The sequence below is a fragment of the Podospora anserina genome, chromosome 4 (genome assembly GCF_000226545.1).
Source record: "Podospora anserina S mat+ genomic DNA chromosome 4, supercontig 4".
Lineage (NCBI taxonomy): Eukaryota > Fungi > Ascomycota > Sordariomycetes > Sordariales > Podosporaceae > Podospora > Podospora anserina.
In genome coordinates, this window is record NW_001914850.1 from 361,335 (window position 1) to 385,471 (window position 24,137).

At 52.0% G+C, this 24,137-nt stretch overlaps 9 protein-coding genes across 9 annotated transcripts in view; 4 read left to right on the forward strand and 5 right to left on the reverse strand.

The window, feature by feature from the left end:
• PODANS_4_3300 (uncharacterized protein) overlaps positions 1-1,013 on the reverse strand; it is a gene marked incomplete at both ends in the record, with an annotated part of 1,701 nt that extends 688 nt beyond the window's left edge. The window contains one exon of the mRNA XM_001905805.1: positions 3-1,013. Within this exon, the coding sequence (XP_001905840.1) occupies positions 3-1,013 (1,011 nt within the window). The remainder of the gene's footprint in view (positions 1-2) is intronic.
• Positions 1,014-2,313: 1,300 nt separating this feature from the next.
• On the reverse strand, positions 2,314-4,523 carry PODANS_4_3290 (uncharacterized protein; the record flags this gene model as incomplete). Its single annotated transcript, XM_001905806.1, has 3 exons — positions 2,314-3,694; positions 3,767-4,412; positions 4,478-4,523. The coding sequence occupies 3 exons, from the start codon at positions 4,521-4,523 to the stop codon at positions 2,314-2,316; spliced, it is 2,073 nt and encodes a 690-aa protein (XP_001905841.1).
• A 201-nt stretch (positions 4,524-4,724) lies between these two features.
• PODANS_4_3280 (uncharacterized protein) lies at positions 4,725-5,214 on the forward strand (the record flags this gene model as incomplete). The annotated part of the gene is made up of 4 exons (XM_001905807.1): positions 4,725-4,822; positions 4,884-4,915; positions 5,030-5,094; positions 5,146-5,214. 4 exons carry the CDS (start codon positions 4,725-4,727, stop codon positions 5,212-5,214), a joined length of 264 nt encoding a protein of 87 aa, XP_001905842.1.
• A 121-nt stretch (positions 5,215-5,335) lies between these two features.
• Positions 5,336-6,566, forward strand: PODANS_4_3270 (uncharacterized protein; the record flags this gene model as incomplete). Its single annotated transcript, XM_001905808.1, has 2 exons — positions 5,336-6,124; positions 6,207-6,566. Coding segments are annotated over 2 exons (1,149 nt in total), but the record flags the coding sequence as incomplete, so codon positions are not given.
• A 312-nt stretch (positions 6,567-6,878) lies between these two features.
• Positions 6,879-8,133, reverse strand: PODANS_4_3260 (uncharacterized protein; the record flags this gene model as incomplete). Its single annotated transcript, XM_001905809.1, has 3 exons — positions 6,879-7,770; positions 7,883-8,032; positions 8,105-8,133. 3 exons carry the CDS (start codon positions 8,131-8,133, stop codon positions 6,879-6,881), a joined length of 1,071 nt encoding a protein of 356 aa, XP_001905844.1.
• A 783-nt stretch (positions 8,134-8,916) lies between these two features.
• Positions 8,917-10,044, reverse strand: PODANS_4_3250 (uncharacterized protein; the record flags this gene model as incomplete). Its single annotated transcript, XM_001905810.1, has 1 exon — positions 8,917-10,044. One exon carries the CDS (start codon positions 10,042-10,044, stop codon positions 8,917-8,919), a length of 1,128 nt encoding a protein of 375 aa, XP_001905845.1.
• Positions 10,045-18,007: 7,963 nt separating this feature from the next.
• PODANS_4_3240 (uncharacterized protein) lies at positions 18,008-21,663 on the forward strand (the record flags this gene model as incomplete). Its single annotated transcript, XM_001905811.1, has 2 exons — positions 18,008-19,831; positions 19,891-21,663. The coding sequence occupies 2 exons, from the start codon at positions 18,008-18,010 to the stop codon at positions 21,661-21,663; spliced, it is 3,597 nt and encodes a 1,198-aa protein (XP_001905846.1).
• Positions 21,664-22,450: 787 nt separating this feature from the next.
• On the forward strand, positions 22,451-22,870 carry PODANS_4_3230 (uncharacterized protein; the record flags this gene model as incomplete). Its single annotated transcript, XM_001905812.1, has 3 exons — positions 22,451-22,498; positions 22,561-22,629; positions 22,709-22,870. 3 exons carry the CDS (start codon positions 22,451-22,453, stop codon positions 22,868-22,870), a joined length of 279 nt encoding a protein of 92 aa, XP_001905847.1.
• Positions 22,871-23,332: 462 nt separating this feature from the next.
• Positions 23,333-23,821, reverse strand: PODANS_4_3220 (uncharacterized protein; the record flags this gene model as incomplete). The annotated part of the gene is made up of 2 exons (XM_001905813.1): positions 23,333-23,466; positions 23,527-23,821. 2 exons carry the CDS (start codon positions 23,819-23,821, stop codon positions 23,333-23,335), a joined length of 429 nt encoding a protein of 142 aa, XP_001905848.1.
• Between the last annotated feature and the right edge of the window lie 316 nt (positions 23,822-24,137).

The window sequence follows — 24,137 nt, forward strand, 5'->3', positions numbered from 1 at the left end:
CTGGTGTCTGTACCCCCCCTCCCCCCGCCTCCCAAAAACCCAGGCCAGACCCTCCTCATCAACACCCCCACCCCAGGCGCACAGGCACAAATAACCGCCACATCCAACTCCAGCACCGTCATGACAAAAAACGCGAGCGTGTTCGCCACCTCGACACCTTCATCCTCGTCGTCGTCGTCGCCGCCGGAGTGATGGGTGTGGATGTAGCCGCCGGCTTTGAGACTGAGTTGCAGTCTTGTCAGGCTAGCCACAGCGACGAAGACGCCTAGGCTGAGGACCACGCCGAGAATGGCCCGCTCTCGGGGGGGGATTTGAATACGGACGATAACGGGAATGATAAGCATGATGAGCCAGACGTCGGTGGCGGTGTGTAAACTCGTGCTGGCGATGAGCAGGGGTTTGAAGTCGAAACAATGCGGGACGGCGGTGGGGGAGTTGAAAAACAGGCCGGGAAGGGGGTGGCATTGGAAGATTGTGATGAATAATAGTGGGATGCCATAGCACATCACAGCGGTGATGGTCAGAACGGTGAGGAGTCGCAACCGGCGGGTGGAGGCGCAGGAGGAGAAGATCCTGAGGTAAAAGGACAGAATCGAGAGTTTGGTCAGGCAGAGGGAGAGTTGATAGAAGATGAGGGCGAGGTAGGTTCGTAGCGTATAATGGTGGTCGTGATGGGTGGTGGGGAAGGAGGTGGTTGTTGTGGTGATGGTGTAGGTTGCGCAGACTGCTGTTGAGAAGAGGAAGGACGACAGGATGAGCGTGTCTTCCCACCAGAACCATTTTTTGAGGAGGAACAACCGGGAGAAAAGCCGGGAGAGGAGGAAGAGGGTGCCGATTATGTGGGGAGTTAGGATGCCGAAGAGGATGCCGGGGATGATGTTTTGGGGGGGAGAAGGTGAAGATGCATCGTCGGTTGTGGATGGGGCTGTGATGTTGCTAGAGGGCTGGAGTAAGGGGAAGGTGAGGTTGAATTTGGTGTGGCCTGGTTCGGTTAGGCCTATTTGTGCGGCCATGATGGCGGCGGTGGTGAGTGTTTAGTGTTCTCGAGTTTGTGTCATGAGTGGCTGGCGGACATCATCATCGGTTCGGCCTTGCTGTGATCTGTGATCTCTCAATGTGCGTTCCTTCTTAAATCCTCTCTCACTGCTCACAATTCGCATCCATCCCTTCCGTCGCACAAAAAACACAAAAAGGAACAAACAGCAACCAAGCAATAACCAAATCGAGGGCAACGGTGTCATATAACAACACCCGTCCGCATCCCTAGATCTGCACCGTCCGATCCCCTCAACCACCACCACCCTCCTCGCTCCCTCGCATTGTACATACGAGACATACATGACCGACCACCAAGCGACAGAGAGATCCGGTACACCACCCACACGGACTCACCACCCAGACCGTCCGGCCCACCCCCAAACCAAGCCTCTCCCGTCTTCGTTGCACTGGATCACGGAAGAAGAACAAAACCTATATCAGGAATCTGCCATGCACCCTAACCCGACGGCAGCATGCACCCTCTCCGTTCTCCCCCAACTCCAAATTCCCCTCATTGGCTGATTGCAAACAGTGCAACTCGGCAATCATGAACGGCAGAATTGACCTGCATATGCAAGAGCGCAGACAAAACTGCGGGGGTGGAGGCAGATCCCACCTCGTCCGTTCACTCTCTCCCTGTTCTGGTCATCAATCAAGAGAATAAAGCCATGTCCCGTTACTGCCGTCGAGCTGTCGATATTAACAGGCGGGAAAGGCGGCCACGGGCCGATTTCGCCATGGTGTGTGCTGAAGCACGCAAGGCCAGATGGTCAATTGCCGGATGTTCGCAGACGGTTGCTTTGACATGGCCGGCCGTGGCTTGGTTGTACTAGGAAACACCAACTTTTTGTCTCCAATCCGTTGTCTATCCAATGCCAGAAACAAAAATGTCTATTTTATTAGAGAAGCCAAAAGTTAGGAAAAAGAAGAGATGCATGGATCTATTACCTGTCCAACACGCACCTCAGCCCAGTTCTTCATGAAACTTGGCCATCTCCAACACCACCCCACCGGAACTCGACAATCTGTTGTCCTTCGGCAGACCAAACGGCATAGGTCAACTGCCCGGCCTGGCTCCCTCGAGAACCCACGCGCGGGCCTCTCCCCGCTAAATGTAACCCTCACGCAGCAGTGCGTTTGTGGAGGAAGACAACTACCGATCTGTCAACCCGTCTTTGACATCTCCAACAGTTCCTCAAGGCACGACGACCTTGGGATATCGTCATACCCTCCCCCCATCTCCCCATCAACCCTCACCCACCACCCGCCCCAGCCTCAAATCTTCCTCTTCACCAACCCCCTCCAAAAGTCAAAACTGTTCTCATCACTCTGCAGCGCCCAAACCCTCCCCGTCCCCCTCAACGCCCCGTTGATCCCCCCCTCCGTCACCTCCTCCGCCTTCAACATCCCCCAATCCCTCGTGATGCCCACCACCCTCGCCCTCACCCCCCCTTCCGCCTCCAGAGTCACAACCTGGTTGCTATGCAGCCAATACCGGTAATACTTCTCCTCCAACCCCTTGCTAAAACCCCCTTTCACAAACTCCCCATACAACACCTCCAACCTTGCCAACAGTCTGGCGAGCAACCTCTCTATTTTGAACGGTTGAAGGCTGTCTTTGTTCGACATGAGCGGGATAACCGCATCAAGCGAGGTAGTTGGTCTCGCATTATTCGTGTTAATTCCTATCCCCAGAACAACCTGGTAGTTCCCTGCCGTGTAACTGCAATTTGCCAAAATCCCAGCAACTTTGACATACGTGACAGAGTCAGAGTTGTTAGGATCGCGTACGTAGACGTCATTGGGCCATTTCACTTTGACAGGGAAATCCTCGTAGCCCACATCGTACGTTTTGATCGCTTCCACGATGGCGATGGCGGCGAGGTATTGGATAAAGACTATTGGTCTGGTACTGGCGAGGTGAGCAGGGTGGTTGATGACTGTCGACATGATCAACGACCCCGGCGGGGCAACCCAAACATTTGACCCGCGCCCTCGGCCAGCGACTTGGGTTGTTGCTGCGAGGGTGAAACCCGTGGAGAGGTGGGAGAGGAGCTTGTGGTTTTTCTCGAGGAGGGTGTTTGTGCTTGTCACTACCTCGCCGTACATGAGCACATCGCCCCATTCCTCCGCCCCGGGGTTTTGCTCGCGGGATTGGCGAAGACTGGAGTAGTAAACCGCGTGGTTGAAGTAAGGCGTCTCCTTGGGTTCCGGCCAGGCTGTTTCATGGGATACGATGCGCTTCGGGATGTGGCTGTAGTTTGTTGTTGGGTCTGGGGAGCCCCGGCTGGGGCTTATTCTTGGTCTTTCCAGCTCACTCTGGAGGGCTCGGCTGAGGGATGTCAGGTCCCAGCGGGATTCTGGCTTTTCGAGGTGGAAGAGGTCGTTCTCGCCTTTGATGTACTCGTCGCCGTCTTCTTTTGTGATGATGTCGTCGAGCGAATGGAGGAGCTCCCCTACTTCGTTGTGATGGATGGAGGACACGTGAAGTTTGGAAAGACTGGGAACGGCTGTCCCTCTGCTTACTTCCAGTCCTAGTTTGGTTAGACAGGCCTTGAGGAACGTTGTCCTAGATGGTTCATCTGCAGCGAGCTCCTCAATGAGCTTCTCATACTCGGGCAGGTCGGAGTGTCTGCCGAGATTGACGGCGTCGAACCTGGCACATATCAGTCCATCATCCTAGAGACAAAAAAGAAAAAAGGAAAAAAAAAAGGAAAAAAGCACTCACTCAGGATGAGGCCCAGTCAAAATCGCCGCTCCCTCCCCAACCTTGCAGTACACCATCGCAGCCTTTACCTCCCCCGATTCCACATCCAAATCCCCCTCATACTCAGCCAAAATATCAACCTCGGCCCCCTCACCCGCAAGCTTCTCAGCATCAACAAAAACACCACCACCATTATAGTAGCATTTAAACACCTCCGGAAGCTCCCCATCCCCATCAAATCCCTCCTTCCTCACCCTCACATCAGCAGCTCTTGCCCCGCGCTCACTATGATACTCAAACCCCTTGAACGCACCACCCCTACAAATCCCAGGATAAAATCCCAACTCCCTGCTCCCCACAACCTCCATTGACGCATTCCCAACCTCAAACTCACACCTCTGACTTCCATAGTAACCACCTGCACAAAAGCCCAAATACGCCCCCCCGCGACGGACATACTGAGCGATATTGCGGTTTCCGGGGCCGTTGAGAACACGGCAGTACCCTAGATCAGCACCGCCAGGGAAAACAAGCAGAGCGCAGGTAGGTGCCCATGGCTCCTTGAGAATGGCAGTTTCTGTGATGGGGATCACGGCGTAGTTGGGGGAGAGCAGCCGGCGGAGGGAGTAGATGCAGTGGCGGACTGACTCGAGGGTTGAGCCCGTGCCTTTGGAGATGTAGACATTGTTAGTTGGAGGTTGTTATTCTAAAGGGACGATTAAAAATCCGCACCGGTGTAGACCAAGACATTGAGCTTGTTGAGCTTTCGTGAGGTCATTTCAGCTGTTGTGAGTGTGTTGTTGCTGCCGTTACAGGGGTGTGACTCGGCGGCAGCTCGGGACTGGAGCAAAAAATAACGGTAAAGGTAGTGGCGGATATGTGTCGAAGCCTTTTTACTCGGTCAAATAGTCTGAAAATAAACAAAAAACAAAATATTTTTGTTGGTGCAACACAGGCTCGGCCGATCCGAAAAGATACAATGGGCTCAGCACCTTCCAAGGACGACGACAAGAGACCGACGGTTGAGCAGCCGACACCGCCGGCGGCGGAGCAGGAGGATGATGAGCCTGACGAGTGGTGAGTCCTCTCAACGTTGAGAAGCGGTTGATACTGATGACCGACTGCGGCAACCATGCAGGGACAAGCGTATTTTCAGCACCGGCTGCGCAGGTACGTTTTGGTCTTTTTGGAGAGAGAGTGATTTGGGGTTTGATGTCGTTATCCCGGTGATTGCTGGACGGACCTGGGTTGAGGATGACCCGCCGCTGATGTGCTTGAACACAGAGGAAAATGCAAAGTTGACCGACTGTTACTACGAAAAGAAGGACTGGAGGCAATGCAAGGAAGAGGTATGTTATCAGTCAGTAATATTGAGTGATCTCGAGACTTACAAGACACAGATGGAGATGTTCAAACAGTGTTGGAAGATGCAGGGCAACGATAAGCGGACTGATAGCAAAGATGTCTGATAACGACAAGACATGGCCATTTCACCTGGACGCAACCTTGACATTATGTATCATGATATTAACCTCTCTCTCATGATTTATTTGGCCCGATTCGATGAAGAATAACTGCTGTGGCCACTGAGAAAAGACTGGAAGGCTGAATTGCCCTGTCCAACACCCCCTGCAACCGTTTCCTCAGCGCTCGCTCAAAGGCCCAAGCTTCTGCGCAAACCTGCCAGCCAAAATTTCCACTCTTCCATCATCGTATCAACACCACCACCATCACCACCAAAACAACCACCTCTCCTCCTCCTCCCTCCCCACACATCGCCTATGCGACCACCCACAATGCGCACCACCGCCCTCCAAGCCTACCGAAAAGGCGTCCAATCCCTCACCCGCCCATCAACCACCTCCCGCCTCCTCCCCCCATCAACCACCACCCGACAAGCCTCCTCAACCACCACCCCCCCAAGACCAAACCCCTACATCCGCAAACCCATCTCCAAACCCCTCACCTCCAAAACCCTCCCCCCAACACCCTCCCCCGCTCCCACCGCCGAAGAAGAACCCCTCATTCCTGAAGCCCCCCAAACCCACGACCTCGACCCCTCCTTCAACCCCCCTATCCACAACCCCTCCGCCTCCCCCCCCTCCCAAACCTTCACCACCGCCATCAAATATTGCCTCCCCCTCCCGCCCCTTTCCCCCCTCCGACTCAGGAATCGACTGGTCCTCCTCCTTCCACGGCCTCAGCACCATCGCCTTCTCCCCCGAAACCTCCTCCATCCTCATGGCCCCCCTCGACCCGATAGACGTCGAAATGAAGCCAGACGGGATAATCTACCTCCCCGAAATCAAATACCGCCGCATCCTCAACCGAGCCTTCGGTCCCGGCGCCTGGGGCCTCGCGCCCCGCGGTGAACTCGTGGTATGGCGAAAAGGTAGTAACGCGGGAATACGCCCTCGTCGTGCACGGCCGGTAAGCCCCCCTTCCCCTCCCCAAACAAAAGAAATGCTGTGCTGATATGAAATGGAAAAAAAAAAGATTCGTCGCCCAAGCCCGCGGAGAATGCCAATACTTTGGCGAAGACAACATCCCCACCGCCGGCGAGGGCTGCAAGTCCAACGCCCTCATGCGCTGCTGCAAAGACCTCGGCATCGCCTCGGAGCTCTGGGACCCGAGGTTCATCCGCGAGTTCAAAAAGAAGCACTGTCACGAGATCTGGGTCGAGCACGTCGTTAACGGAAAAAAAAGAAAAGTCTGGACGAGAAAGGACGGCGAGCCCATGTATCCTTACAAGGTCTCCAAGGGGGGTGCCACGACATCGAGTTCATCAGCAAGAAGGGATGATCTTGGGCCGGTGATATAAAACAGACCGAAAGAAGAATTGTAAGATATGGATGTGTTTGTGAACGATAGACAGCTGCATGGCACATCGATGTTTTCTTGTGAAGTAGATGTTCATATTATACCAATCACGCTATACACCATGTATTCATGGAGAACAAAGAGACCAAGTCCCGTCTTTTCCTCGCAGCGAAGCTCCTCAGATCTACCTCTGTAGTGTATTTGTCTTGAAAATAACCAAAAAATCCAACAAAACACAGCACTCCAACCTAACCATAACCAATGATATGAAAATCTCGTTGTTGATCCTGCTGTTAAAAAGACCATCTCACATCTATTGTCCCCCATCAAACCCCGAGCTCCTCCCCTGCTCCTCCTTCTTCCCACCAGCACCGGCAGTATTCCCCCCCTGTCCCCAAGCCCACGGCATCCAACCCCCCGTCGAAGTACCCCTCTCCGGCACCTGCCTCCTGTGGACCCTCGGCTCATCCTCCTCCCCACTCTCGGCCTCTAGCTTTTCAAAATCCTGCTCTGACCGGCTCTTGGACAAACCGCTGGCCGACCCGGGGGACCCATCCTGCGACACCGACCCCAGCCGGTTATCATGCAAAGCTGCCTGTTCCTCCCGGTCAAGCGCCGACATGACAATGTTGAGTCTCTCTCGCTGAGCTTGAATAAACGACATACGAGCTGAGGCGCCCGCTCCACGGACAGAAGGGGGGATGATGCTTGACCATGAGTCTGGTCGCTGTTGCTGCGGTGTCGGGGTTGAGGGAGCAGCAGAGGCCGAGGCAGCAGCGGACACGGCCGAGGCGAGGAAAGAGTAAAAATCCGAGCCGAGGCTGGCGGTGTGAGAAGGGGGTGTTGCGCCTGCTGTGCTGCCCCAGCGGGCGGAGGGGAGGGTGAATTTCGCGAGGAGGGATTGGGTGTATGACTGCGGAGTTTGAGGTTGGGTAGGTTGAGAGGCGGAAGCGGAGGAGGCAGCGTCGGGGGAAGGGGGGAAGCCGAGGATGTTGGTTTTGAGGTATTCAATCGCTTGCTTGAGGTAGGCGACACCTGCTGCTTTCAGACGGTCGTGGGCCGAGGCGATGAGTTCCTCGATGGCGGTTTCGTTTTCTTCGAGTCTCGGGTGGACGTATTCCTCGTAGATGTACCGGGCGCCTTGGGTTTGGGGGAGGACGAGGTAGAGGAGGAAGAAGAAGCGGAGGTAGGCGTAGAAGGGGATCCTGTTTGGGATGGTTGTTAGGGATGGTTGTTAGGGGATGGTTGTTAGGGGATGGTTGTTAGGGGATGGTTGTTAGGGGATGGTTGAGTTGGGGGTCAAGGGGGTGGGCGTACCAGCAGAGAAACCACTCGGTCCAGGACTCAACGAGGAGCGCGCAGGCGAGGACAACCCAGTACATGAGCCATGGTGTAAGTTGGGCTGGGTCGGATGTCTTGAGGGCTTTGTAGCTGGCGAATAACGGGAAGAGGAAGGATGCTATAGAGCTGTTTCGGATCGAGAAGCACTGGTTAGAGTGCCATGTTCAGATTTGTCTGGCAGAGAGAGCAATGACGTACGAGAGGAGCTTGGCAAATATGTCAAACATCCTGGGTAAGTATTACAACAGATCTCGGCGCAAATCACAGTCGCTGCGTTTGATCTTTGATTCCGAAAGACGGACTGATCCGGTATGTTGGCGATCACCCTTTGATCCGGCGGCTGTCTTGGGGGAAGTTGGTGTCGCGGGGGGGGTTTGGACGTGAGAAAAGGGCAACAATAGAGAAGGCGATGGCGCCGAAAAGTGGGTAGAGTTGAAGTTAATAAAGAGATGACGGGACCCGACCTGATAACATGAGGCCCGGACAAGGCGGTGATCAGCTAGCGGCACGGGCAGCCTGTCGGGCAGCACGAGGCCACCTCAGACATGGAGCATACATAAGGTACCTAGCTGGAACAGCTCAGCAGGCCAGCTGCTACCTTACAGTTGGTGTCCTTTCGACTTTTCGAGGTGCTGACGGGAGAGGTAAATGCGGAGAACCCCACTATTCGGTGCATCCCAAATGCCCGATAAGGCCGATAAGCAACGACGTAATGCGGGGTCGACCACGCTAAAGCCGCGTCTGTCCGGCACTGGAAGACACAGACTCCAGCCTCCCGTTCAGCTGATCCATGTCTTATTGTGGCTGGAATGCTCGAGCTATCATCTTCAACATCTCACGCATCTATTTGTCTCGACCGGAAAATATCATATTTTGATCATTACATGTTCTATTGCTGCCTAGTATGATCATGCTATGAGTGACGCGGCACTGACAGGCCCAACCACATATCCATCTCCATCGTCATCAACGCGTTGCCAGATGCAAGGGGCACTCTAGTGTACACCGCTCTACGCCTTGCGGCCAATACAGCTGTCAAATACATACCCTCTCCTGCCTTCCCTGGACGCCTTCAACTCGTCATAGAAATCCTTGGCCCACGCCTCCTCACGATGCCTGGGCTTCCACCCCAGCCTCGGCAGCACCGTTCCTGTCATCGCCTTGTTTCCAGCCCATCCTAACTCGGCCAGGTCCACCATACCCGACCCAACATCGTCAGTGATCTCCTGAAGGCTCTTGAGAACAATTGTCTTTTCCTTGGGTGTGTCCTCCCGAGGCAGTACCCCCTCAGCAAAGCAAACATCCAGACACCTTTCGAAAATCTCGGTGTGAAGCACCCGCCCGACCGAAGGGTGGATGATACCGTCCTTGCCCGACGGAATGTACCCAATCCCGCGGTCATACCGTTCCAGAATGATCTTGACCAGGAGAATGTAGGCATCGGCCAGATCCTCAACGTGAACCCAGTCGAAATTGGCCGTGTCATTCAGCTTGAAGCCGTACCCGTTCATCACGGTATAACGCATCAGAACGGGAACGATGATACCCTGCTTGTTGAAGAGACCTGTCCCTTCACCAAAGATGGCCGGTGCGTTGAGACTTACAGCGTTCACACCCAGCTCGTCAGCCAGCGTGAGAACGCCAATCTCGGTTGTCCGCTGCGGCCATGGTCTTCTCTCGTCCTCCTCCTTACACCAGTCATAGGTGGCTCTGCTGTTGGCGTCGTCGAATACACGTCCGGGATGCGCCACTCCGGTGAGAGGCCTGTCGCCGAGGTTGGTGCAGCCCGAGATATGGAGGATCCATGGGGCAGGTGCCTTGGGCTTCACTCGACGAGCAAGGCCTTTGACAAAAGCCTTTGCGCCGTCAGCAAAGAAGCCTGAACCAACATTGACAACAATGTCGTAGTTGGCTGCTATCTGTTCGATAAACTCGAGGTCGCTCAGTCCAGGCCAGCGAATGGTATTGACGCGGTCGCCATAGGTTTCCTTCAGTTTCTGTTCGACATCGTCGGTGCGGGTGAGGGCGTCGATGGTGATGGCCTTGAGGATGGGTTCTTCGCTCTTGACGAACCGGTCGATGAACGTGCCGCCGACATAACCTGTCGCGCCGGTCAGGAGGATCCTTTCGGTGGCCATTTTGATCGTGTGGGAATTGTTTGAATGTATGGAAAATGGGACTGTGACAGCAAGCAACCTGAGAGGACAACCTCTCTATTCATAGTCGCCCATCTTCCGTATTCGCCCCATCGCCGGTGGAAGACCGAGGGTCCGTTGCCTCATTGCAGGCCCCCTTCTCCCAGCCCTTGGGTCGTAAACGCAACCCCACGCTACTGCGCAACAGCACCGAAGTGGTTACGGAAATAGGAAGCAGTGGAGTGGGTAATATGATCTGTTGCAGACTCTGGACCATCAAGGTGCTTCTTTCTGCTGCACTGGAACCGATAACACCCCACTAGCGGACTCTGGAAACGTGAATGCAGGCACCGCTTACTCGGTTTTGGGAATCCGCTCCAGGGGTTGCGAGGGTCAACAAGGGGTTTTGGGAGTTCGCCAAGGGGCATCTGTCCAATGGCGGGAACCAACTGGGTTTCATTGCATTGCTGCAGGCTACAACCAGCTCCTGCAGTTGGGGAGGTGTGAGTGATTCCTCACCACCGGGTCTTTTCCCGTCCACTTCCGCCCAGACTTTGCGGTCAGTGCCGCGGCTTGTTGATCACATACATTATCAGCTGTGCGTAGTATACGAAACGTCGTTTGTAACCGTGCGTTTTTGCCAAAAGATCTGTAATTAATTAACTTTCCATTACCTTTATATGAAAATTAAAATACCATAATATCTTGTTTTAATTACTTTTATTAATTTATTATATTATTATAAGGCTATAATTATATATTTTATTTAGTAATTTTTACTATAATATTAACTTTAAAACTTTTTATATCTATATTCTAGTTTAAAGGCAAATTATACCGTTATTTCTCTTACTTTTACTCTAGATTATAAATTAAAATATGGTTCTTAAGTTTAATTATTGTGACGAACCCCTATCTAAAACCTTTGAAGAGGATACTAGTCGAAGGCGCTTCTGAACAATCCTAGTTTAGTATAGCTAAACAATGTACAACAGTAGCTTATCTCAATCACAATAGTCAAGATACCAACGAATGTGACTTGGATTACATACTGCGGAACTATCTGTTTTACACCGGCCAGTTCTTCTGTATATATAGATATCACGGCTGAGAAGAAGCGGGGTCGCCAGGACCAGTGAGAATAGAGCGACGGATAAGTGGGGCTTGTGGGGCAGGGAATAGCACGGGTCAGTAGATCTAGGAATTAGAAGATAGATCCATAGATCTAGGGATTCAGAGCTAGATCAAGAGATCTAGAGTTTAAAAGCTAAATCCAGGGGAATCTAGGAAATAATAGATAGATCCAAGTACGGAGGTAATTGGAGCCTAAAGTCTATGTATACATGTCACGAATATGATGTGGACACCCGCAAAGAACAACCAATAGGGAAGAGGAGGCACGGCAGCCAATCAAGAGAAAGGAGGATGGACCAGTAAGAGGTGGATCATCCGGGACATGAAGGAATCATGAGCGATTCCCAGGAATCACTCATGATCCTTAGGAGTCGGTCATGATCCGGGGAGAAACAGAATGATCCAGGCTTGGCATTAGGTCTATATATACGGAGGAACTAGATAGCTTGCAGATAGTTCCGCAGTATGCAATTCACAGTTGTATTCACGGCATCTTGTGTTTACATCGAGATATCTTGTTGTGCACTGTTTAGCTGCACCGAACCAATTGTTAGAAGTTACTTTTAACTAGTATCCCTTTCAGAGGTTCTGTACAGGGGTTCGTTATATGTTGTGGTTATTTTGTGTGTTTTCTCACCATTTCAATAGACTTCTATCCTCTAGGTACCTCCGTACCTGGCTCACCTCTGCCAAGATGTGAGCGCCCCATTGTCCTGCAGCCCCGCTGTTATCTGTTACTTGACTGGTCACCACGGCCTACTGCAGTCCCCACTCTGCCTTGCTATATGGTTGGTCTGTGACAATATTGTATTTCCTCTATATGTTCTATACAAAACGTCGTTTATAACTGTACGTTTTTGCTAACAAATTAAAACTATCTAACTCGCTACTTAATTAATATAAGACCGAGGATCGATAATTCCATAAAAATAACTTATAATAGACTATATATAATATTCTTTATAATCTCTAAAACTATAATAATTTTTTTTCTATTATAATTTAATATGTAATAATATTTACTTATATTAAGATAGTAATAAAAGGATAATATTTAATATTATGTTACAGCTAAGCCAACGGGCAAGTTGAACAGTATACATGTGACGAACCCCTGTACAGAACCTCTGAAAGGGATACGGGTTGAAGGTAACTTCTGACAATTGGTTCGGTGCAGCTAAACAGTGCACAACAAGATGTCTCAATGTAAACACAAGATACCGTGAATACAATTGTGAATTGCATACTGCGGAACTGTCTATCTACACCAGCCAGTTCCTCCGTATATATAGATCCTGGGGCCCTGAGGTGCTCGCCCTGCTACGGCCCCGATTACCCATAACACATTGCATCCTGCAAAGTGCTCGTCGTGCTATGCCTCTGATCACTCGTAGCATCTTGCATCCTGCAGAGTGCTCGTGTGTCTTGGCGCCATAGCACTTTCGTCCAGCCCTGATTGGCTGTCTCCTGACTTCTCTAATGATTGGCTAGGGACGTCCTGCGCCCCACATGTGGCGCGGCCTGCTGTTGGGTTAACTGTGACATATTGGTCAGAAGAGGCAAACCTGCACGGCTATGAGTAACTAAGGCACTAACATTTATAATATCGCGAAAGAAGAGAAAAGACACGCAAGCACCCTATTCTAAGGTAATGATCATGGGATTGGGAGTCATCCACTATGGCATGTCCTTAGAACCGGGGGCACCACAGATCATGTACCTATTGGTGGGCGCAACAAAGCCCATACTGAACAGGAACAACTGTAGGGCGGTGGCCTAGTAAAGTCACTGCCCGCGAAAAGTGAGGGCCAAGAAGGCAAGGAAATTGATTCACAAGTTGATATTACAGTGTTGTTGTTGGTTGTTGAGAGTAAAAGTAAACAGTAAGAAAAACCAGCCTTAAGAGCAAACCAGGTGTGGGTCTGGTGAAAGGCGGGCCTTTGTAGGCTCCCCACAACAACAAAGTCACCCTGCAACCGCCAGAGAAGCATTGGAATGGGCAGACCATAGATGTAAATATCCCCTACAATGTCGATGATGTCGTTGGCTTCGAGAAACTGGTGTACACCGACACGGTACGTAATAAGCGTAGACCATGTTGGCGATGGATAGGTCAAGAACATTCATGACAACACCCGCCAACATCAAATAAGTATCAAGACCGAGACTGCCTTGATGGTGATGGCGAGGCGGCAGGAGATTTGGAGGTCTATTTTTGCCAGGATGGCGATGATGAAGAAGCCGATTTTGATTCCGAGTGTGAAGATGGAGATTTTGATTTGAACTGGAGACGAAGGGGCTCGGGTAATGTAGCTGGTAGGTAGTAAGCTTGGGGGAGGGTTAGTTGCTAGTCATCTTTGGAGTTCTGGCTAATGATGAAAGTTTTGATTCATGGAAGGAAAATCAAAGAATATAAAAAAGCGGCACTATGGCTGAAGGGACACGGACGGGTTGGAGATAAATGGGCGTCTACTTCGCTGAAAGAGAAGGATGCCATGCTTTTTCTTGCGAGGTGGTCTTATCGCAAGGCAATTTGCAGGCAAAAGTTTGATAATACATCGCGATAGCTAGGTAAATCTTCCGTTGTTTCTTCTCCTTCTAGGAGGCCGGGCGTAGGAGAGATAGAATGGTTTGGGGAGAAGAAAGCAAAGTGCGATGTTGGCTATGTGGTTGGAATCTAGTATATCGTCAATACCAGGGCAACGAGAGGAATAGTTTCTACACCCTTGTGCTTTTTTCCTTCTGGGTTTCTTCTTTTCCTCGGGTGGCTATGTAACGGGGGTAAAGGGATTGTTGATCTATGGGAGATGTGCTTGTGCCTGGCTGGGGACAGTTGAGTTTGTAAGAGAACCTTGATAACCCTCTCCTTTTCTGACGATAGGAAGACGATAATACTATGCAGGAGCTGTCCAGCCTCAGCCCATTCGCCCCTCGGTTCGCCTGCCCGCTCGCAAGAGTTCCCTCCTCTCGTTTCTGCAGGTTTGTGGCACGTCGTTCCTAAACTGCTGGGGTGGTAGGCTACCAGAACGAATAAGGGCTGGGATTGCCGCATCGTGCTGACGGTTTAAGAAGGGGCACTAAAGGATGAATATCTTGCTTCTTGGGCATGGCTGGGATCCATGCGGAACTGGTTCCGGCCAATGGGATGGGTGGCCGGGGGGGACTACAACGGAGTGAGGTGTGCGAGAGCCGGATGTGGTGATTGGATTTGCTTGGGGGTTGTGGATACCCCTGAAGAAGGGGAGTTTGACAGGGAGGTATGGTTGCGGCTGATAACGACATCGAGAACGTGGGCTTCGCAGTTTATGAGTGGGGGGGGAGGGGGGGGCAGCTGGGGAGTCTCCAGTCCTGGACGTGAGACATTCTTGACAGCGAACTGCTAGTGGCACGTATGGGCGTTGATTGTTTACCTAAGTGGCACGTTGAAGGTGATAATTCTAAGAGGGACTGTGTCAGTAAACTAAGGCCTGGAACGGTGGTAGAAACGCCTCTCGCCTAGGTATCTTAAACGCTTTGGGGTTGTGTTGAAAGGTCTATCAACTATTCTCAAAGGCCTATTTACTTTGGAAATTCAAGACCTATCAACTATTTTCGAGGAGTTAAAGGAGTTTTCTGATGTGCTGGACGACTACCACAAAGATTTTATCAGACTACCGCAGAGTTTTCTCATCATTAGCTTCTTTGAGATGGTTGAGACTGGCAATATGGGCCTGGTGCGTCATAATCTTTCCTTTTTCACTGTAATTACTTGTCAGGCGTTCAAAATCGGCACTGGACTGTGGCTTCCACCCATGCCTGACAGCTATCATACCTACCCAATTGAGCAAGCAATCTGACAAATCAAATCTAGATTGTTAGAGAGTACTCAGCCACGATGGACACGCAACAGGAGATTGGCAGGCTTGCCGTCTCAGCTGATCACCGTGATATGTTCCGGTTTTCACATGCCGAATGTGACAAGTTCAAGACTTGAAAGTAGCTAGAGTTTCTGATTGAGGAAGCTATCAATCCCACCTGATAGCCCGCCGCTTGAAGTGGTAAGTCCTCTACGTCAGGATGGAGTTCACGCACGAATTATAACAATCGGTGTTTTTCTGACAGATCGGATCAGGAAACGCGAAGCCTTGCTTCAGCGATCTCCGAGGAGATGGCGGTGCAGTATGGAATTTAATTTAGAGGTTTGCACAGTCGTCTACAAGAAACCATACACCTCAGCTCAATGCTTCTTTCCTGGGCGCATCAACTGCTGTTGTCGGATCTTCAAACGGCGTATGAGGACATCCTGTTTGAGCAGGGCTCCCGTTAGCAACGACTTTTGCGCTGGCTGTTCCCCTGTTAGGCTTACGTGTCGACGACCGGAATCCACGTTCATGATCAAAAATACTTCGTTGATCATCTGGTCCTTTAAGTAGTACCAAAGCTGATCGGCATTGTACCATGATTCGGACGCCTCAAGCTCCAGATGAGGATAGACGATGTCGGACGGGACCAGATCATCTCCATGCGGGGAACGACAGTTGCAAAGAGCTAAGGGCATGTGGCTCACAACAAGCTCCTGTAATGGCCTCCACACACTGGCGTACGGTACCTCATCAACCAGTATCTGTTGGAACTCTTACCTACTTCACGATATGCCATCGTCTTTTAAGGAGAGTCTCGGCTTTGCTCTCCACGCTTGAGGCGAATTCTAGTTTCGGCGCCCTCTTTGGAGATATCTGGTGACATAATAGATGTGATTAGCGGCAACTTCCCACCTTATGACGGTACTACTGTTGTGTTATATGTTTGTGAATTTATTTCTCACCAACATGTGCCCACAGAATATGCCTTTTCATTTTCTTGGGTGCCCCACCTGGCCGCTCTTTACGGTGAGTTCTCTGCCGGCGGATCTTCATTGTCCTGTTAGCTTGCTTCACATGGTAGCGGATCGCAGTCCGATTTGAGAACGGAGATGACATATCACATAGTGTAAACAACTACGGTGCATGTTTTCAGTTAGGTCATGTGATGTTGCTGCCCTCCTGGGTTTCATTCCCAACCTCATCAATAGCGATGCTGACATTTTCGTAGAATGCAACATATATAGCAACTCAGATGCAGGTCAAGGGGTGCATCACTGCATTGCGTCTATGTCTACAGAGGATATATACTTACACAACACTAATTTGATTTACTTTTGAAAATCTAGAGAGAGTAATGTGGATTGTGGGGTTGGTGATGACGATAGTAGTGGATGGTAGTGATGATGGTGATGGATGTTGTGGTGGTGATTGTGATAGTGTAGTGGTGTTGGTGGTGATGATGGAGTTGTCCTGGGAGTGATGATCATCAACAAATAGAACGCAACAGCAGCAACACCAGAGCATCATCAATCATCGTGACTCAGCCTTCAGCCTCACTGTCGACACATCTACAGTGACGGCGGATGACGGGCCTGTCTGGCAGGCCGAGACAGACAGTAGCAGCAGCAGCAGGAGCAACAATACCAAAACACCAAAAGCCAACCATCACCACCCAACCTCACCACCAACACAAAAGCTCAAAAAAGATATGAGAGAACAACCAGTCAGGTCGGATTCGAACTGACAACTCCTACCTGCGGTTGAGGTTTTGCTTCTTAGCCTTTTTACTCCCTCCTTCCACCTGGCCGGATCAGCTCTTACTAGTGAGGCTTCAAGGCTTATTTGTTGCTTTCCTTATTAAACTCATTCAAGTTTTACTTTGAATGGTACCACTGGGAGTCAAACCCAGAGGGTGGTACCAATTTAGCCACCGGTACCGAGTGGTGAGCACCTTTTCCACAGGAAAAAGAAAGTGTAACCACTACACTACTAGACTGGTAGTTGTCTCTGCTATTTGATACCTGCTACATCCGGGACCTTATACATAAAGGGTCTGTTGGCAGTTGGTGTCTGTTGTGGTTGCTGGGCCAGCGTGGGAGGGCAGCATGTCATGTGATGTTGTGCTGTGTTGATGTCGACCGAGCCGGCAGCAGAGCGAGGTGGTGTTGGCGGTGCTGTGACAGTGGCAGTCCTCAGGAGACTGCTCCAGGTGACATGACTTGCAAACGGGTCTCGATGACAGCCATGTGGTCATGATATCCGGGCAAGCTTCATTAACTAGGTACATACTCATCACATTGAACATGTCTAGCCTCGAAAAGATATTCCTCAGGCTCGTCAGGATGTCAATCTTAGGTGTCCGGTGCAGGTAATGACGTTGCATTACATAGTCACGATATTCGGACTGAATTCAGGGGAGATTTGATTTACGAATTTGTTTTCCCCACCCTGCCCCTGACAGCACTTGGCAACCGCAGCATCGGGTTCGCGCTAAATGAGGCGAGACGCGGTGCACGAGCCTCCGGAAGGGGGGCCGCGTGAACTGGCTCCCGACTTCCCGCTCATGCATTTTCTGGGATTCTTCTTCAGGCGATTCCAGAGCAATCTTGTTGCTGATCCGCATCTTGCCAGCGCCGTTCGGTTTTTTTTTTCTCTTCTTTCTTTTCTGTTCTGCAAAAGACTAGAGTTGCTACCTACTACGCACACATTTTTCTAATCTCCCGACTTCTTCTTCCACCTTCATTTGCTGCCCATCGTTTCTGCTTACCAATTGCCCCTATCTCGCCAACTCTTGCATGGGTCGTGGTATCTGACTTTGCGCCGTCAACACGCCGGCTCCCAACTTGCATTGACGCACAAGACACCACCAGCGGGAACCTGTGCGTTGACGGTTCGATGCTTGTCCCGTCATTCCTGCCATTGACTTTTCCGATACCCACCCCAGCGGCCAAGCAAGCTCCAAGTTCCAACAGCACCACACACACCTCGCCATGGAGGAGCCACGACAGACCAAGCCGACCGGCATTCCTAGGCTCTCCAAAATACCTGTTCCTGGCCAAACAACATCCACATCCAAGCTTCCTGTACCGCGATCTAATTCTGTACGAACATCGCCCTCGCGGGAATCCCTGAAACCCAGTACCACCACCGGACAACTACGCAATCCAAAGCTCAGGACCGCCGCCTCTCGCGATCAATTGGCGACGGCAGCCAGCTCACCTGTTCCCGTTCGCTCCGTATCATCACCCCATACCAGGACATCGCTTTCACACACGTCTGGAAATGCTAGGAATGCCGCGTACAAGGCCAACCCAGGCTTCACCCCCCAACCCATGAGGCTGCTGAAACCAGGAGGACAGCCCGCGAACCAGTCCACACGCTCGACCTCAACTTCCCGTGCCCCAAAACGTCAGCCTTCTCAGCAGTGGATTTCTGCCGCTACGGTCGACGAGCCGCTGATCGAGGAACCCGAACATACTGTAACTGTGGAATATGTTGGAGATGATGTTGAGTTGGAGTCTCCCCCCGATTCAGCAAAGCTACGACCTTCGCTTTTCGAGAGAACCATGGAAACCTTGTCTCGTCTACCCTCCTCGCCCTCGGTCAAAGGAAAAGCTGCGGCATCCTTCTTCGATGTCACTGGTAACGGCAGACAGTCGCCGTCACGACCTGGGAGTCGGTCCTCTCGGCCCGGATCGAGTCACCAGTCTGAGGGTTCAAGTGGCCATTCACGCGGCAGCAGACCAGGCTCTCGCGTGGGCTTGGATTCTCCGGTAACATCAACCTTCGGATCACGAATTGCCACCTATCAGACGACCGTCTCCACTGTTGAGAGCATACCCCTACGTGGCAGGAGAAGCATTCAATCATTCCAGCTACACTCTGTCAAGACACCATCAAAGGGTGTCCGGACTTCGGTTTATGAGATCAAGTCCCCATCCACCATTTCCTTCCCTCGCACTCGCACGCCCAGCCCTGAGAAGCAGGCCCCGGATGTTGCCGTATCACGGTTTGGCGCAAAGACCGTGGCTACCGGTTTGAGGAAACGGCAATCAGTGAATGGGCTGATGAAGAAACCGTCCACACCTGCACTCCGCAAACAGCCGCCAACTGAGACAACTAGAAAAGCCTCTTCAGCATCGCAAATGTCTTCGGCCACTTCAAACGAGGGGACGCACCTGTCTGGCGGCTCGGTTGTATCAGGAAGCACTGCACTCACAGCAGATTCCGGAGATTCCACCCCCGGACAAGCATACCGCAAAGCTTCGTCCGCTCTGCGTGAGCAAATCGCCAAGGCAAAGGCGGCGAAGCGAGCTGCTGCTTCACAGCAAGCATTTTCTGAGCTTGGAAGTAGTCTACCTGAGGAGCCTCCTCTGGTGCCGACTGACAACAGCTTTGACTTTGGCTTACACCATGACCCCTTCAATCAGCACCGTGATGATAAATCGCAGGAAAAGGTGCTGCGAAGCCGGCTGGAGACAGCGAGGACCAGTGGTCGGCTCAACATTGCCGCCATGGGTCTTCGAGAAATCCCAGCTGACGTTCTCAACATGTACAATCTTGAGTTGGTTGGACAATCTGGCGGTGCCTGGGCCGAGAGTGTTGATCTCACCAGGTTTGTTGCTGCTGACAACGAGCTGGAGATGATTGCCGAATCTGTGTTCCCAGATGTCGACCCCCAGGAATTTGCGGATGATGAGGATAGCCAAGGAAATATCTTTTTGGGACTGGAGACATTGGACTTGCATGGAAACATGCTCATTTCCTTGCCGATGGGGTTGAGACGCCTATCGTTGCTCACTTCGCTCAATCTGGTAAGTTTGCACAATGCAGTCGAGATATCACTTGGTCCTTTACTGACGACCATTCAAAGTCTGTCAACCGACTGGCGAACAACTCGCTCGAGGTTATATCTCAGATCACCTCTCTGCGCGACCTGAAACTCGGTGGCAACCTTTTGTACGGGCCACTTGAACCTTGCCTCTCCGACTTGAAGAACCTTGAAATTTTGGATCTTCATGGCAACAACATTGCATCATTGCCTACCAACTTTGGCAGCCTTTCTCGTCTTAGGATTCTCAACATTGGCGAGAACGGGTTCGAGACTCTGCCTTTCGAGATGCTTGCGGCCTTGCCCCTGACAGAGCTAATTGCACGCAAGAACCAGCTGCGCGGCACACTCGTGGAAGAGCCGGTGCAATCGCTTCCAACCCTTCAGATATTGGATGTTTCTTCCAACCAACTGGCGCATATTTGCTCGACGGGTCGCTCGATTGCCATGCCTGCTTTACACCAGCTGTGTGTTTCGATGAATCGCCTACAGTCGCTTCCCGACATTGGGAACTGGGCCGCTTTGCATACCATTGCGGCTGACGAGAACAGCATCAATGCTATCCCTGAAGGATTCACCAAGCTGTCTCAGCTTCGCTCTGTTGACTTTTCTAGCAATGACATTCGGGTCATCCCTGCCGAGATTGGCCAGATGGAGAGTCTTGCCATGCTTCGGCTGAGTGGTAACCCTTTGCGAGAGAAGAAGTTCAGTACCATGAGCACCGAGGAGATGAAGGAGATACTTGCTCAGAGACTCGAGCCGCCCACAGATTTTGAGATGCAGCCCGAACCTCAGCTTGAACCACAGCCTGAACCCCACGTCGAAGCTCACCCTGAACCCCCAGCCGAGGCTCAACCTGAACTTCAGCCTGAACCTCAAATCGAACCTCAACCTGAACTCCAAGCCGCACCTCGGGTTGAACCCCAAACCCAGCCAGCTCAAACTGATGGTGCGGAAGAGACGCCTGTCCCGCAGGTGACGGGGCCTGTTGCCTCCCACGACGACGCTGACGACAGTCGCTCCGATATGGACGATTTTGCGACCCCGCCAACGTCCGCGCCGGCGTCCCCTGCTCGATCACGATCGCAAACCATCACCGGACAAATGTGGCCCGTTAAGCCCGGCGGCGTTTTGGACCGGTCCAACACCGAGTCATCCTCTCTGCACCCCCTCATCAGCTCCAAGGTTGCGGCCAGCAACCAAGTCAAGGAAATCCAGCTCCACCACAACCTGTTTACCTGCCTCCCGGAATCCCTGACCTTTTTTGCCGAGACGATGACTGCGCTGTCGCTGGCTCACAACCAGCTGGTCCGGGAATCCTACCTGGGAGGCGCCAGCGGCAACGAAAAGATTGAGCTCCCAGCTCTGAAGGAACTCAACCTCTCGCACAACCACATTACCGGTTTAGGCCCACTGGTCGCCCATCTGATGGCGCCGAATCTGGAAAAGGTCGATGTGAGCTTCAACCGGATCTCGTGTCTGCCGCCGGGGACGACGCTGAGGGATGCGTTTCCCGAGTTGGTGGTGCTGCACATTTCGAATAATCACCTGGTGGAGCTGGAGCCGGAGTCGATTACGGGGATGAGGGTTGTGGATGCTAGTAATAATGATATTGCGCATTTGAATCCGAGGATTGGGTTGCTGGGGGGTGTGCTGGAGAGGTTGGAGGTGAGCGGGAATCGGTTTAGGGTGCCGAAGTGGAGTGTGCTGGAGAGGGGGACGGAGGCTACGCTGCGGTGGTTGAGGGGGCGGGTGCCGGTTGCGGAGATAGGGGAGGCGGCTAGGGGGGAGGGGGCGGGGGAGGAGGTTGATTGACTGTTTGGAGGGTTCAAGTGGTTTTCTGTTGTGTGGTTTCTGATGGGGGTGTTTTTTCCGGTGGGGGGTTTGGTGGGATATTATTTTTAACTCTGGGCTGCGAGGTTTTTCTTGTTTCTTCGCTTCTGACTCGCGGTTTGCTGTTTCTTGTAGGTTATTATTCGCTAGGGCTCTCTTTTTTCTTTTCTGGGGCCGAGTATGTTTGATACCATTTCTTGAGGGTTGTTTCTACTGGGTGGTGGCGGTGTGTAGGGAGTGTATTTAATTGTGTATCATTACCTTCTGTCTGGGCTGGTTTGTCTGGCTTGTCTACCCGGCTTGAAGGGGGATGGGGAGGGTAAGCTTTGCGGCTGAGGCGTGCCTTATCTTTCTATTGCTCTTCTCTGGAGTACCGTTTATTCAACGGCCGTAGAGAAGAAGAGCATGACACATAACCCTAACCCCCACACTTTCCCCCTTCCCAAGTTCTAAACCCGGCCCCACAATAATTACCCCCTGGTCGGTGCACCCTTGTATCACCCCTGACGCGCCACGGTGTGCAACTGCTTGCGCGCCGGACGGACCACCAGCCTCCAAAGTGTCCCTTTGCAATTCAACGACGACAGACAATCACCACCACCCCAACCCGCGCGCTCATTTTGGCATGTCTCCCCGTTCCAGTCAATCCTCCCAATTCCAATCAACTAACAGTTCCCTCTCTAATTCCAGATTTCCATTTTCTACCCTCCTTCATCTTACGAGTCTCCACCAACCATCAAGCAACAACTTTCCTTTCAAAACGAAAACAATGACGCGCGCCCAGCAGACCATCTCCCTCGCCTTGTTGGTGACTTCGGTTCGCTCACACGACCTTGCCAGTCCCATAAACGATTGCTGATAAATTGTGTGGTGGAATAGCTCTACCTCTCCCTCTACTTGGGCTTGATCCCCTTACCAGCTGTTGTTCAGGACGAGATTATCCATGTGGTGAGTCCCCCCACCCCTTTTTTGGGTTATAATGTGCGGTGGGTGGTGGTGGTGGTGGGTTAACAAAGTAAATAACAAGCTCCCCTTCTGGTCCCTCGTCACGTTTGGCGCCTGGCTGCTCTTCCGGTTGGGATGGGGCATGCTCACCTTCAAGGACACGCCCGAGGCGTACGCCGAGTTGATGGAGGAGATTAAGCTGGCCAAGGCGGATTTGAGGGTTAGGGGGGTGGATGTTGATTAAAATGTGGCGACTACAGATAAAAGGATACGGGTGTTGGGGGGCGGGGGGCGGATGGGAAGAGATAGGAAAATGAAAAAGATGATAATACAAAAAGTATTGTGAGATCCAAGAAGGCAAAAAGCTCACCAAGCCTCCCTCCCAGGCTTGGTTACGAAAAACCCCGAAAGGTTTTACTTTGACAAAGACTCGAACGAACGCCCCTTGGTACCTACATTGTAGGGCCTTACCTAGGTCGGCGCCGCGACTCCCAATACTGCTACGCCATTTGGCGAGAGCCGGGTTGGGAGTCTTGTTCGGTGGGGGAAGGTGCGGGATGCTAGTACTTATACGTGGGAGCAGCTGTGATAGCGGAAGGTGCGTCGCAGATAAGGCATGTCACGAGCTATCATTTCATGCTACAAGATGCTGATAAATACATGTGTGTTTCTGGGACCAACACAGCTCTGGTGCTGTCTCCTGCTCTCATGATGTCTGCTCCCCAGCAAGCAGAGACACCACCGTCCGTACAGCGATAAGAGGATCTTCACCTCCCTGTACAAGCTCGTCAAACAGCCTCGGTATCCCAGACAATTGCCCCCTTTCGTCATGTTTACGCCCTGTGATATTTTGTCAGTCACTAGTCGACATTCGCAGGAGAAGAAAAAAAGAGAACTCACACTTCCCCGGCATCCCCACCAAAACCCCAATATCACTCCTCGCCTCCCCCGTCCAGTCGAACTCAATCTTCCACATCACCCTCAACCCCGACACCTCCCCCTCCCCCTCCCCCTTTCCATTCAACACCGGAACCTCGAGATCCAAGCACGTCTTCCCCATATACGGAAGCAGCTCCCCAGTATCATACCTCTCCTCTTCCTCCTCCCCCTCCTCCTCCTCCTCATCCTCATCCTCGTCGCCCCGCCTCGTCCTCATGCTATTCCGCTTCTTCCTCTCCCTCAACTTCCGCACCATCTCGTGAAAGCGCCTCTTATCCCCCAACTGATGTTCAAGAACCCTCGATGACCTTGGCCCTCTCCACCCCCACCCTGCACCAATCCCCCGGCGCCCAAGTCTAGAAAATAGTATTGTTCAAGGAAACACTAGTGGAGGCTCCGACCTCCTCCAACCCGTCAAACAAACCTCCTCAAAAAAGGCCCCAGCTCCACCTCTGGACCGGCCGGATCCTTACTCGGTACGGGCATCCCCTTTCCCCCCCCGAAGTCATGGTATTTACATTAATCTCAAAACCTCTCAGGGGATCACTCCCCAACAAGGGGTAACCCAAATT